General features: G+C 46.4%; 1 protein-coding gene across 3 annotated transcripts; it reads right to left on the bottom strand.

Moving 5' to 3' along the window:
- Nucleotides 1-2,139: 2,139 nt before the first annotated feature.
- Nucleotides 2,140-14,918, bottom strand: POP7 (POP7 homolog, ribonuclease P/MRP subunit). 3 transcript variants are annotated; one of them, XM_070412697.1, is made up of 2 exons: nt 14,641-14,918; nt 2,140-2,821 (listed from the first exon to the last, which is right to left on the bottom strand). In XM_070412697.1, the coding sequence occupies exon 2, from the start codon at nt 2,809-2,811 to the stop codon at nt 2,389-2,391; it is 423 nt and encodes a 140-aa protein (XP_070268798.1). In that variant the 5' UTR covers nt 2,812-2,821; nt 14,641-14,918; the 3' UTR covers nt 2,140-2,388. The 3 variants fall into 3 exon arrangements, with proteins under 3 accessions (XP_070268798.1, XP_070268799.1, XP_070268796.1); XM_070412698.1 differs by lacking the exon at nt 14,641-14,918 and adding an exon at nt 12,148-12,249; XM_070412695.1 differs by lacking the exon at nt 14,641-14,918 and adding an exon at nt 3,130-3,378.
- Nucleotides 14,919-15,227: the final 309 nt, after the last annotated feature.

Raw genomic sequence — 15,227 nt, 5'->3', positions numbered from 1 at the left:
GTTCCATCCAGCTCCCTCTGCTACTGGGGGGCTCCAGGGCAAGGGAGCCTTGCAATCAAGGATGATAGGGGGATGCGGGTAAAGGGTGTGATAGGAATATCTCCCATGTCTCCCTCGCCTCCTGCTTTCTAGCCACTGAGTGACCCTCCAGCCCCAGAACATGTCCTGCCTGTTCATGAACCCCTTTTGTGCATACCAACCCCTCTACCCAGATATGCCCTCTCCCTTCTTTTTTGCCTGGCAAACTCGTATTCATCCTTCAAAACCCAAGTCAAAGGTGAAACCAGCTTGGACCCCACCAGGAAGTTAGCATTTCCTTTTCCACATTTCCATATTATGACTACTTAATTCTTTTATAACACATCTTCCTCATTCACAAAAACTGTATATCCACCTTTCCAATTAAATGATGAGCTCCTTGAAGACAGAGGCCATTCTATATCCACCCCTTTGTATTCCCAGGGCCCAACCCAGGCCTTGGCTCACAGCAGGTACTCAGCACTTGTTTAGTTGTTTGACTGAAGCACTGGTCCTTTTGTAAGGAATCCACTTTACTGGCAGTCACTCACCCAGCATCAAAGTCCCTCATCAATACTCAAGCCAGAAGGGATTTCAATAAATGAGAAGCCTGATTTTCAAAACCTAAATCAAACTACCTCCAAGCAAACTAAAATAAAATTCTGGCCAAACCGGTTTGATTCCGGTCCCAGGTTCGATTCCGGTCAAGGGCATGTACCTTGGTTGCGGGCACATCCCCACTGGGGGGCGTGCAGGAGGCAGCTGGTCGATCTCTCTCATCGATGTTTCTAACTCTCTATCCCTCTCCCTTCTTCTCTGTAAAAAATCAATAAAATATATTTAAAAAAATAAAATAAAATTGTTACTAACCTTTAAATCAGATGCTTTCAAACTTGATTTCAACCACAGTAAAACAATTCATATACCTATTACATATTATATATATATACATATGTATATATATATATCAGCCTAATATGCAACTTGTCCCCCCGGGGGTTTGACCGGGAGACCAGGAATTCAATTACTCTCTATGATGTGTGCTGAGCACCAGGGGGCGGCCGGCAGCCAGAAGGAAGGCCTCACTGGCCAGGCCTAGACACCCTACCTGTGCAAGAATTTCATGCAGTAGGTCTCTAGTGTGTATATGTAAACACATTGTTAACTAAAAAATTGGCAACAACACTGCCACTTCAGTTGCACTTTCTTCTACTTGCTTTTTTTAAATTTTTATTGCTTTGAGGGTTGAAGTTTTTTGTTTTTTTAAAATATTGATTTTGAAAAGAGAGAAAAAAACATCAATGATGAGAGAATCATTGATCAGCTGCCTCCTGCAGGCCCCACACTGGGATGGAGCCCACAACCTGGGCATGTGTCCTTGACCAGAATCAAACAGGGACTCTTCAGTCTGCAGGTTGACACTCTATCCACTGAGCCAAACCAGCTAGGACTCTACTTGCTTCTTAAGTCTATGATCCAGTACATTGATTTCAAGACCCACAAATAGATCACCAACCACATGGCTTTAGATGACTCTACTTTGATAAACATGAGAAATCTGATCTTTCTAAAAATATCCAAACTAAAACTATTTATCTGTGCCCAGTAATTCAGGGGAGAGGCTTTCTTTTTCCACTAGAGCAGCCCAGCCAGAAAGGTCTGAAGGGCTCTGGACCGTAGTTGCTTAGAACACTTTGGGCTCTGCAGGACCAAGAAATGAATGAAGCTATGTGTCAATCCCTACCAGAGGCTGATACAAAGGAGACCCTAGTTTTTGCTTCTTTCATTTTTAAACCCCCACCTTTTCTGTGCCTGGGAGTCTCTACCAGAGCCTGATGCTTCTGAGCATACAACTATCCCAGCTGCATTCAGCAGGCAAAAGTGTACACCTTATCCATTAGGCCTGCCTCTGAGCGAATGAGAAATTTTAAGGCAAACATTGGGTTGTCATGATTTTGCATTGTACTAAAGTTTGTTACACTGTCCCTAGTACAATGTATGCTCTCTGTGAAGGCACCTCAAGTTTCCCTCCTACATTGACATACTTGTCAGGTTTCCTACTCTTCTTTTCAAGCACAAACAGACTTTACACAGGGGAAAGGAGTGGCAGTGGGGTGGATGGACACTAACACAACTCGATACTTTTTATTGTCTAGGACAATGGTGGGTTACAGACCACAAAGATTCAGGAAGGCCTATTGCTTGGGCCCAAGAGACACACTCCCTGTCTCAATTCAGAATCCTTTGGGCTATGAGAAGACAGGCTTTTCCTGACTCTGGCAGGAGGTCCATGACAGTACTCAGTACAAGGAGAGTCATACCTGAGCCTAGCTGAGGGTGGCTGGACAAAGTGAGCCAGACTCATTTTAATTACTTCGGTGTGACCCTGAAAACTCGGATGTGGATGGCCGAGTTGTTTCTGATTCGGGTCAGCGGCTCTCGTGCATCAGTCTCTGGTTCCAGGTCATCAACAAGCTCCACCGTGGAGGTATTGGCGGCCACCTGCAGGGACCCGAAGCTGCCCGCCTGCAGCTGCAGGGCGATGTTGATCGCACGATTGATGGCCAGGCCCAAGCCATGAATGTAGATCTCAGTGCATGCGTTCTGACCCCGCGCCCCACCGTCCAGCAGCTTCTGGCAGCGGACCAGCTGGGCCTTAAAGTCAGTCTTCATGTTGACATAAATGTCATTGGGCCTCCGGGGCAGGCGGTGGGGCAGTCGCTTCCGAAGGGTGTACTCCACTGGATCCAGTTCAGCCTCGACGGCCGCACGGTGCTCTCTGTTTTCTGCCATGGTGCGTGCCCTGGCGGGAAAAAGACGAAATCAGTGAGGGGTGACAAGCGACTTCGCTTCTTTTTCTACTCCATTTCCTGTCCAATAGGTGTAACCAGGAGGGGGCGCACTCAATGCCCCTCTTCGCTTCCGGCCTCAGTCCCCGCCCACTACCCCCAAGCTTCCGCGTCTCCTGCACCGCCACCGCCGGCTCTATTCATTCATACATCGCCCCAACCTCAAGCCCCTCCACCGCCCGCTCCCCGGCTCTCGCGCCTACTCTCTCGGGTCCAGGTGGCCCCCTTGCGGACGCGGCCCTCTCCCCGTCAGGTCACTTACGCGTTGTGCCAACCGGCCTAGTAGAGGGTGCAGCCAGGACCCCAGACCCGAAGGAGGGAAGGAAAGGGGCGCTCAACAGGAACGCCAGGTCGCGGGCGACCACGGGCTTCTGCGAGCTCCGCGAACCGCCTTCCCGGCCTCCGTGCTCCCCGCCCCTAACCTACAGCCGCTCGGGGAACCGCGCGAGGCGTTGGAGTAACGCGAGGCTTCCGGGATGATGGATCTACCACGTGTCTTGGAGGCGGGCCCAGGGGCAGGGGGCGGGCCCAGGTCAAAGGAGGAGGAGCGTCAGCTGCCCTAGGCCAGACCAAGTTCCGGCTCTCGGCGGGTCTTGCGGGGAGAGAGGGGTCTTGGGTGCGGGGGGGGAAGCGGCTATACCAGGGGCGTGGAGAATGTGGGTGAGGCTCTGGCAATGACAGCAGGGAAGGCAGTGAATGCAGAAGAATGGGATCGCAAAGGAGCTAAAGACAAGCCTGGGCTCCTGCAGCCATCGCAGTTGCTCTGGTCAGAGGTGGCCTAATGGAGCTGAACTCTCGCCCAAAGTCCCCGTTGCCCAAATACGGAGGGGGGCATTGAGTGGTGAGGGGTGGCCCTCGACAGAGGACAGCATCCCTGGGCTCTCCGGCAGTTCACGGGGACCTGTCCCTCTCCCTTGCCTGTTGCCGGCCGACCCTAGGCCCACCCTTGGGGATCCAAGCTATGAGGCCCAGGTTTCACGATTCCCTCGGGGTACGCTAACTCACCCCGCTCAACTATCACCCACCGGTTCTTTGGTGGCTTCCCGAGACCTGGGAGCAGGAACGTGCGCCCCCTGGCGGGCAGGGCAAGGCGAAGCACTGAGCGGGGGGCGGTTCCTCGCTCCCTAAGACCAGTGGGGAGAAGTTCTCTGCCCAGATTGGTGCAGCTTCTGGAGTTCCCTTTGGAAATGCGTTAGGCCTGCATTGGGGATCTCGAACTACGCTCTGCTTGAGTTTTCCCATCATTCAAATGGGGTAATTCCTGTCTTGCCATGGAGTTGTGAAGTCCAATATAACCTTGTAAACTGGAAGCCTACACAAGTGAGTTGGAATTTTTATGGGCCCCAGGCCCCTCTCTAGTTGCCTAGGGTAGAGTCTAACCTTATTTTACTGCAGGTTAGAAAGAACTCTCAGCACTAGTTAAATCCCATAGTTCTCTTTTTTAGCTTCAGATTATTTCATTAACCACCAGTTTGGAGGGTAATGAAGGAGGGCAAGGTAGTAGGTGAGGAGGAAAGGCTGGCTACAACCCTATTCTCCCTCAGAAGTGACACCTGAGCTGAGTTTTAATGGGTAAATAGTTCTTCTGGGAACCAAGGAGTATTCTGAAACAACTGCTCAGTATTTTTAAAAGAAAGGAAGCAGCCCTAACCAGTTTGGCTCAGTGGACAGAGCATTGGCCTGTGGACTCAAGGGTCCCAGGTTCGATTCTGGTCAAGGGCATGTACATTGGTTGTGGGCACATACCCAGTAGGGAGTGTGCAGGAGGCAGCTGATCAATGTTTCTCTCATCCCTGTTTCTTTCTTTTTTTTTTTATTTTATTGATTTTTTACAGAGAGGAAGGGAGAGGGATAGAGAGCTAGAAACATCGATGAGAGAGAAACATCGATCAGCCGCCTCCTGCACACCACCCACTGGGGATGTGCCCGCAACCAAGGTACATGCCCTTGACCGGAATCGAACCCGGGACCCTTCAGTCCGCAGGCTGACGCTCTATCCACTGAGCCAAACCGGCCAGGGCTCATCCCTGTTTCTAACTCTCTATCCCTCTCCCATCCTCTCTGTAAAAAAAAATCAGTAAAATATATATTTTTTAAAAGATTCTCTTTAGAAAAAAAAAAGAAGAAGGGAAGCATAATCTAAGTTACCTCAAGGAACTAGAAAAAGAAGAGCCAAATAAAGCCAAAGCAATAAGATGGGAGGAAATAATAAAGAGCAAAAATCAATGATACACAGAAAGACAATAAAGAAACTCAACTCAGAAGCTAGTTCTTTGAAAAGATAAATAAAATTGACCTTGCAAGACTGGCTAAAAAGAGGGACAAGAGAAAGAAGACTCAAATTATGATTATTAGAAATGAAAGCGGGAATAGCCTTAAAGATCCCTCATACACTGAAAGATACTAAGAGGATAATACAAACAACTCTACTTACATAAATTTGACAACTTGGGTGAAATGGACCAATTCCTAGAAAACCACAACCAACCAAACTCACTCAAGATGAAACTGATACTCTGAATAGCCCTATAACTATCAATTTAATTGACAGCTTTAAGAAAAACCTTTAGAAAAAGAAATATCTAGGTCCAGATGTTTTCACTGGTGAATTCTACCAAAGAAGAAATAACACGAATTATATACACAATATCTTTCAGAAAACAGAGTGGGAAGGAACATTTCCCAACTAATTTCATGAGGTCAAAACTAGACAAATATAAAAGAAGAAAACTACAGACCAGTATCTTTCATGAACAAAGATGCAAAAATCCTCAACAAAATGTTAGCAAATTGAATTCAACAGTAGTAGTTGGTCCGACGGTTGTGGGTTATTGTTAAGCTGAATTCAACAGTAGTCTCCCTTTATCCCTGGTTTCACTTTCCAAGGTTTCAGTTGCCCATGGTCAACTTGCTTCTGATAATATTACATGGGATATTACAGAAATAATTCATAAGTTTGAAATAGCGTGCTGCTCTTAATAGTGTGATGAAATCTCGCCTTCCTGCTCTCCAGGGATGTAATTCAATCCTTTGTCCAGCATATCCACACTGTATAAACTACCCATCCATTAGTCACTTTGAAGCCGTCTTGGTTATCAGATCAACTGTCGAGGTAGCCCTTATTTTACATATGTAATACTTTCAACAATAAAGATTAAAAAATGAAAGAAAAACACAGTATATATAAGGTTTGGTACTATCTGTGTTTAGGTAGCCACTTGGGTCTCGGAATGTACCCCAGCAGATAAGTGGGGACTACTATATATAAAAAGAATTATAAACCATGATCAAGTGAATCTGATTTCAAAGATGGCGCAATATAAGAAAACCAATTAACCTATCTACCACATCATGCCTTTTGTCGGAAGCTTTCAGACTTAGAGCATTAGGCAGTGAATGCCCTCTCTGGGGATCGAGTTTTCCCTGGAAAAGGCAGCAAGAACTGTGACCAGGAGCCTGTCTTCAGAATTGTGACCACTAGGTTTCAGGGGGGAAAGGAAAAAAAAATGTTTTCTATGTAATAGCATTTTACTTTTTTCTCTCCCTTTTCTGAGTTCTTCCCTGAGCCTTTAACTAATAAAGAATGTGGGGATAGAAACAGTTCTCTCTGAGGTTCTCCTTATTTGTGACTTAACATTCTTGACCTGGGTGGAGCTGAGAGCTGATGCCTCGCTTTGTGCATCAGTGTGGAAGTTAAACAGAAAGCGTAGGTGAGATTTTTGTTGGCTATTTTAAAAGTGTGTCATTAATATAAGAAACTTTATATTCATAGTATTTAATCTTTCTCACTTGTAAAAAATAAGAAAAACAGCAGGTAAATATTCATACAGGGAATAGCAGAGCTTTAAGATTCATTTCCATTTTAAGTCCATTTGTTTTGCCAGTGTGTTCATGTTCAGGTCTGTTATACTAATGTTATTTATTAATTTTTTCATTTATATACAGTTAACTAAAGAGTTTTTTCAAACATCCATGTCTGTAAAGTATTTTTTTAAATATATTTTTTATTGATTTCAGAGAGGCAGGGAGAGAGAGAGGGAGAGTGAGTGAAAGAGAGAGAGAGAGAGAGAGAGAGAGAAACATCAATGATGATAGAGAATCACTGACTGGTTGCCTCCTGCACACCCCCTACTGGGGATCAAGCCTGCAACCCGGGCATGTACCCTTGACCAGAATGGAACCTGGGATCTTTCAGTCCACAGGCTAACGCTCTATCCATCGGGCCAAACCGGCTAGGGCTGTAAAGTATTTTTAAATAAAATTTCTTTTGAGATATATATATATATATATAAAACACATTAACACTCTAAAGGAAAAAGTTCATATGATCATTTCAGTTTATGGAGAAAAACTATTCAGCATAATCATTCCATTTATGATTTTTAAAAATGTTAGGCAAACAAAGAATAGAAGAAACTTCTTCAACCTTATAAAGAGCATCTGCAAAAAACCTACAACTACCATTATACTTAATAGTAAAACACTGGCCACCTTTCTTTTTGTTTTTATTTTACTGATTTCAGAGAGGGAGAGGGAGAGATAGGAAGAAACATCAATAATGAGAGAATCATCAATCAGCTGCTTCTTTCATGCCCCCTACTGAGGATTGAGCCAGCAACCTTTGTATGTGCCCTGACTCAGAATCAAACCGTGACCTCTTGGTTCATAGTCCCACACTCAACCACTGAACCACACAGGCTGGGCATGGCCACCTTTCTTTTAAAAGACTGTCTTCTCTCGCCACTCTTATTTCAGCCAATGCAATAAGGCAAGAAAAGGATATAGATTGGAAAGGAAGAAATAAAACTTTCTATTTGCAGATGACATGACTATATACATAAAAAATCCCAAGAGTCTATAAAAAAACTTATAATTAATAAATGAATTTAGGAAGTTTGCAGGATACAAGATTAACATACAAAAAATCAATTGTATTTCTACACACTGGCAATAAACAATTGGAAACTAAAATTTAAAACAATAATACCATTTATAGTTACCCCAGAGATGGGGGGGGGGGGGAGAGAAATATTTACATATACATCTAACAAAACATCTACAAAATCTATATGCTGAAAATCTACAAATGCTGATGAAAAAAATAAAAAATCTAAGTAAATACATAGCTATACCATGTCCTATTCCATAGCTATTCCATGTGTATTGGAAGATTTAACAGTAAAGATATCAATTCTCTTCAAATTGATTTCTAGCTTTAATACAATTACCAGCAAGAAAATCCCAGCAAGAATTTTTGCAGATTTAAACAAGTTTGTTGTAAAAGTTATATGGAAAGGCAAGAAAAATTAAAGCAATTTTGAAAAAGAAAGAGTTGGAACCATACTCCCTGATTTTAATACTTAAAATATAAACACGATATCAAGATAGTGTGGTATCTCCCAAGGGATAGACACAAAAATCAATAAAATGGAACGGAGAACCCAGAAATTGATTCACACAAGTACAGCCAGCTGATTTTGACAATAGTGTAAAAGCAGTTGAATGGGGAAAGAAAGTCTTTTCAGCAAATGGTATTAAAGCAATTGGACAAACAGGAAAAGAACTGGACCTCAGCTCTATGAAAAAAATTAACACAAAATGGATGATAGATCTAAATATAAAATGTAAACCTTTCAGAAGAAAACACAGGTAAATATCTTCATGACACAGGGGCAGGTGAAGAGTTTTTGACACAACTCCTACAACTCCAAAAGCATGATGTACTATTAAACAAAAAAATTGATAAATTGCCCTAACCGGTTTGGCTCAGTGGATAGGGTGTCGGCCTGCGGACTCAAGGGTCCCGGGTTCGATTCCGGTCAAGGGCATGTGCCTTGGTTGCGGGCACATCCCCAGTGGGGAATGTGCAGGAGGCAGCTGATCAATGTTTCTAACTCTCTATCCCTCTCCCTTCCTCTCTGTAAAAAATCAATAAAATATATATTTTTTAAAAAATTGATAAATTGTATGTCAACCAAAATTTAAAAAAACTTTTACTCTGTGAAAGAGCACATTAATAGGATGAAAAGAGAAGTCAGACTGGGATAAAATATTTGCAAATCATATATTTGACAAAGGACTTGTATTCAGAATATATATAGAACACTCTAAATTCAAGAGTTAGAAAACAGCTCAATTAGAAAATAGGCAAAAGTCTTTATATATATATATATATTTCTTTATTGATTTCAGAGAGGAAGGGAGAGGGAGAGAGATAGAAACATCATTGATAAGAGAGAATCATTGATCATCTGCCTCCTGCACGACCCCATCTGGGGATCGAGCCTAGAACCTGGGCATGTGCCCTTGACCAGAATCGAACCCAGGACACTTCAGTCCACAGGCCGATGCTCTATCCACTAAGCCAAACCGGCTAGGGCTAGGCAAAAGCCTTGATGAGATACTATCAAGATGCCAAAAAAGCACATACGACATTCAGTATCATTAGCCATTAAAACCATGACTGCTACACACCTATTAGAATATCCAAAATAAAAATCCTTCACAATACCAAGTGCTGACAAGAATGCAGAGAAACTTGTCATACATATGTATGGATCTCTCATACACCGCTTGTGGGAATGTTAAATGATACAGCCTCTTTGGAAAACAGTTTGGCAGTTTCTTGTAAAGCTAAACATACTCACCATATGACCCAGCAAGAATCCTCCTGAGCATTTAAAACCTGTACACACATGTCCATAGCAGTGTTAGTTATAATATCCCAACCTGGAAACAAGCCAGGTGTCTCTCAGCAGGTAAATAGTTTAAAAAACTGTGGTACATCCACACCATGGAATACTACTCAGCAATAAAGATGGGCTCAAGGAGCCCTGTTAGATGGTTGGAATACTGGTAACATCATAGAATACTGTGCTAAGCAGCTCATAGTTAGTGTGGAAGGCAAACAAGATGTGAAAAATAGTATGACCAGTGCGGAGAATGTACAGGAATTTGGTAGACCCCCAAGGGGAAATAGCCAATAAGACCTTGGGGGAAGCAATGGCTAAGCTGAGACAATTTCTAGCAGTGGGACTCATATCCTGTGTAGTTCCTCCTATTACAGAGAGGAGGTCTAGAAGGACTAAGTCATTGGAGATAGGAGAGGAGAGAAGGAACCAGCAAAGGACTCAGGAGCAGCTAGTGAGATAGGAAGAAATCCAAGGGAGTGTGGAAGCCAGATGAAGAAAGCGTTTTCTGGAGGAGGGAGTGATTGACTCCGAGAGGCCACATATGACACTGGACCAGTGGATTTAGCGACATGGGTCACTGGTGACTTGAGAAAAAATTACATTTGGTGGACCAAAGAACTTAGTAGAAACTAATTCTGAATGCAATAAATTAAGGCCCATTTTGTCTGATAATTAAAAATAAGAATAATTTGTGAACTGTTACTTAAGTTGTGTGTCTTTTCATGTTATCTAAAATATGTTTTCCAAACTTTGACATCCAGATAAATGTAAAGGTTCACAATTAGTTGGGTGAAGCCAAGCCCTGTAATACTGTAAGCTGATTTGACACTAAGATGGTCCTTACCTTTTTACATTTCATTGAAGGTAAACACCACAGAGGAATCTTCCATTAGGAAAAAAGGCAGAGCTTGGCTGTTTAGTCTTTTTTTTGTGTGAGGCATGAATCTTCTATTTTTATTTTTTTAAGCTTTTTTTTTTATTGACGATAGTATAACAGATGTCCCCTATTTCCCCCCACCCCCCTCCACTGAGCCCCCTTAGCTGTTTAGTCTTACTTGAGACCTTCCTTTCATCTAGATTAATCATCTCACTAAATCTCTTGTTTAGTTCAAAAGCTTGCAAATTTAAAACAACACAGACCAAGACATTTTACAGCATAGTATCCGAATAAAAAATATTTTAGGTCCAAGTGATTTGTTTGTAAATTTTTTCTTTAATACTGCACACGAGAGATTGTCTGATACGGTTTCCTTTCTCAAAGAGGGAGCTTATAGGATTCATTTCCATACTGTCATCATCAGCACCATGGTGGTTCCCATTTTACAGTTGGGGGACAGGACTTGCCCAGGGTCACAAACCGGCACACAAGGAACCATGGGGGATCATTCCAATTTTATACCCTGGAGTCAGTCTTGCTCTTTTTTTTTTTCATTCTCATTGGCAGTTTTGCTCTTCTTGACTCACTGCATCTAGTGAGTGCTACACTTGGGTCAAAACCATTTTCATGGTAGCATTCAAGGCCCTGACTGAAATTTCACTTCACTTCTCATCTAACTAGCAATCCAGGTCCTCTTCTCCCATCAGCCTGCATTGTCACTATTCTCAAGAGGATGTCACTTTTCCTAAATTTACTTAAATCTTGCCCTTCTTTCAACTCAGCACAAGCCACCACTGTCACCAACTGCTCCCAGTGCACAGAGGTCTCTTTGCCTGTGTACCATTTCTCCACCATAATTTACAACCTCACATTTGCTAATCTGTCCTATATAATAAAAGCCTAATATGCTAAGTGTCTGGTAGTCCGACCATCTGTTCAACCAATCAAAGCATAATATGCTAATGATATGCTAAGACAGCTCAACTGCTCGCTATGATGTGCAGTGACCACCAGGGGGCAGACAGTCAACCGGTCAACCAGTTGCTATGATGTGCACTGACCACTAGGGGGCAGACAGTTGACCAGTCAAACAGTCACTATGACATGCACTGACCACCAAGGGACAGATGCTCCGACCAGTAGGTTAGCTTGCTGCTGGGGTCCGGCTGATCAGGACTGAGAGAGACAGGCCGGACATGCCCTGGAGTCCTCCCCCAGTCCCTCCCCGGCCCCAATCGTGCACCAGTGGGGTCCCTCGGCCTGGCCTGCACCCTCTCGCAATCCAGGACCCCTCGGGGGATGTCAGAGAGCCAGTTTTGGCCCGATCCTGCAGACCAGGCCGAGGGACCCCACTGGTGCACGAATTCATGCCCTGGGCCTCTAGTCCTATCTAATAATAGACAAACATGGTAATTAACCGTACCTCCGACACACTTCCCATTGGCTAATCAGGGCGATATGCAAATTAACTGCCAACCAAGATGGCGGCCAGCAGCCAGGCAGCTGAAGCGAACAGGAGGCTTGCTTGCTCCAGTGATGGAGGAAGCCAAGGTTCCCCACCTGCCGCTGCCGGCCTCTGAGCTGCACTCTAAGAAACAATGTTGCAATTATAGAAGCTAAACAAACCCCAGAAACCTGCTTTCAGCCAGCCGGCCCCAGAGCTGGAGCTGCAACAGTGTTTCAATTATAGAAGCCAAACAAACCCAGATACCTGCTTTCAGCAGCCGAGGTCTCAGAGCTGGAGCCGAGCCTCAGAGCTAAAGCCAGCTCTCAGTTCCAGTGACAGCCATAGAAGGTAAATAAATCCCAGAATTTTAAAAAAAAAAGGAAAAAAGGAGAGGTTAGGAGCTTCAGTCACCCGCCAGCCTGAAAACGGCCCTCAGCCCCTCACCCAGACTGGCCAGGCACCCCAGTGGGGACCCCCACCCTGAAGGGGGTGTGACCAGCTGCAAACAGCCATCATCCCCTCATCCAGGCTGGCCAGGCACCCCAGCAGGACCCCTACCCTGATCCGGGACACCCTTCAGAGCAAACCAGCCGGCCCCCACCCGTGCACCAGGCCTCTATCCTATATAGTATAAGGGTAATATGCAAACTGACCCTAACAGCAGAAGGACTGGGAATGACTGGTCACTATGACACATACTGACCACCAGGGGGCAGACGCTCAATGCAGGAGCTGCCCTCTGGTGGTCAGGGTGCTCTCACATGGGAGGAGCTCTGCTCAGCCACAAGCCAGGCTGATGGCTGCCAGTACAGCGGTGGTGGTGGGAGTCTCTCCTACCTCCTCAGCAGCGCTAAGGATGTCTGACTGCAGTTTAAGCCTGCTCCCCGCTGGCAAGTGGACATCCCCCAAGGGCTGCCAGGCTGCCAGAGGGATGTCTGACTGCCATCTCAGGCCCAATCCCCCAGGGAGCGGGCCTAAGCCAGCAGGTGGTCATCCCCTGAGGGGTCCCAGACTGTGAGAGGGCACAGGCTGGGCTGAGGGAACCCCCCCCCCCCCCCCCCGCCGAGTGCACAAATTTTTGTGCACCGGGCCTCTAGTATATATATAAAAGCCTAATAAACTAAGTGTCCTACCGATTGGTCGACCACTCAACCAGTCACTATGATGCACACTGACCACCAGGGGGCAGACGCTCCAACTGGTAGGTTCGCTTGCTGCTGGGGTCCAGCGGACTGGGACTGGGCGAGACGTCCCAGACACGCTCTGGACCCCTCTCGCAGTTCCTCCCCACTGGCCAACCTCCTGCGGTCCCTCCCTGGCTGGCCGGCACCCATCGGGGACTGGGCAAGACACCCCGATTGCTGGTCAGGCCGAGGGACCCCACCTGTGCATGAATTTGTGCACTGAGCATCTAGTTAATAATAAGACATGCTAAGACCTCACTCATTCAGAGGTTAGACTGCTGATAACTTCCAACCATCCAGAACACAATCTAGCAAAGTTAAAAAACAAATAAAAAGCAACAACAAAAGCTTTAAAAAAATTTTTTTTTAATCCTCACCAGAGGATATCTTTCCATTGATTTTTAGAGAGTGGGAGGGAGGGGGAGAGGCAGAGAGAGAGAAACACTGATGTGAATTTGTTGCCTCCTGCAGGCACCCTGACTTGGGCCAGGGCCAGGGATCGAGTCTGCAACCGAAGTACATGCCCTAGGAAGGAATCCAACCCTGGACCCTTCAATTCACGGGCCGACGCTCTATCCACTGAGCAAACTGGCTAGGGCAAAAAGCTTTTGGGTAAAAAAAACAAACAAAAATACCCAGCTGTCATAAGCATATTCTAGGAGAAAAATTCTGATCCAAGACTGGATTCTGTTGATACATTTTCATACAGTATTAATAATCTGAATATTGTGGGCTGTGTGTAATCAAAAGCCGCTATTACCTAACATTTGTGAAGTACTTGCCCTGTGCCAAGCACTGTGTTAAATGCTTTACTATATAATCCAGAGGAGAGAGATTAATAATTTGCCCAAGGCCACAGTTGGTAATGGATGGAATCAGGACAGGAGCCCTTGCTTTAAACAACTGCCATTTCTGGGCCTGTTTGACGGACAACAGAGGCAGGAATCCTGTCTGCAAGAAAGACAAGGGAACTGAAAAAAGCAGACACTAAAACTACAAATGCATAGAAGCCTGGGGGGAGAGCAAGGTATTCGGTGCAGGAACAAAAGGCTTCTTCACTGGCTGCTCCTAAGGTCCGCTACTGGTTATGGCACAAGTTGGAACTTACTTTCCCTGTTTTGAGAAGGATTATTTTGTATTTGGTAACAGCTATTTTAGGAAGCTGGGCGGTAGAGTATACATTCTAGAATGACTTCCAAGGAAAATCGTGAAAACACACACAACTTTTTCATCCTAAAAGGTTCAGGGATTCAGAAAAGTCATTCCGGAAAACCTCTTTAAACAAAGGAGGTGTCGATCTACATTTTACATTTGCATAGTAGTTATCATCCTTTCAAAGCCTTTCACATTCACTTATTCTAATGATTTCAGCACTCCAGGAAGGGAGTGGAGTGGGGGCCAGGGATGGGACTGCGAACAACATTACCTCCTAGTTACTACAAGAGAGTCAATTCTTAGTCAATGGCAGAGCCAGACAAACTCCAGGTCTCCCCGGCCAGCACCGCCTCGGGCTGTTGTGAATCAGTAGGTTCCTCACTTGGTGCGTGTATCCCAGGACCCCTGATAAACGCACCTTTCAACACCGGCGGGCTTCCTGGAGGAAGCCGACTGACTGATCAGAAGCCGGCGATGTCACTAGCGCCGGACTCCACGACGGTCGCGCGTCACGTGTCAGGGGGCAGCCAGGGAGTACCCCGGGGGCACCCCCACCCCTGACCGCCGCGAGCCCCGCGTCACGTGACCAGCCGGGCTCCCGGGTCACGTGCCGGGGGGCTGGGGGGCGGCGGGCGCACAGGCCGCCCCAGCAGGGCACGCGGAGAGCCGGCGAGGCCGTGTGGGTCGGGGCCGGCCGGGCCGCGGCGGGAGGCGGCGGCGGCGGAGGGGGCGGCCCTGCGGCCCCGCGTCCGCGTCACGTGGTGCGAGGCGGGCAGCCATCTTGCTACAAACACAAACAGAGAGGAGCGGCCACCGCGGGAGCGCCAGCGCCCCTTCCCCCGCCGCCTCCGCCGCCCCCAGCCAGCCGCGCGCCGCCCGCCGCCCGCCCGCCGCCGCCGCCCGCGCCCCGCGACCGGAGCCCCGCGCCTCCCGCCAGCCGTGGTAAGCGCTCGGCGGCGCCGCGGCCCCCGGCCCGGGGCAGGCCCGCCCCCGACGCCGAGGCGG

The sequence above is a fragment of the Myotis yumanensis genome, unplaced genomic scaffold (genome assembly GCF_028538775.1).
Source record: "Myotis yumanensis isolate MYYU_CA2020_CCGP unplaced genomic scaffold, mMyoYum1.0.hap1 SCAF_4, whole genome shotgun sequence".
NCBI lineage: Eukaryota > Metazoa > Chordata > Mammalia > Chiroptera > Vespertilionidae > Myotis > Myotis yumanensis.
Note: the sequence above shows the minus strand (reverse complement) of the source record. Positions and strands in the feature narration are given on the sequence as shown.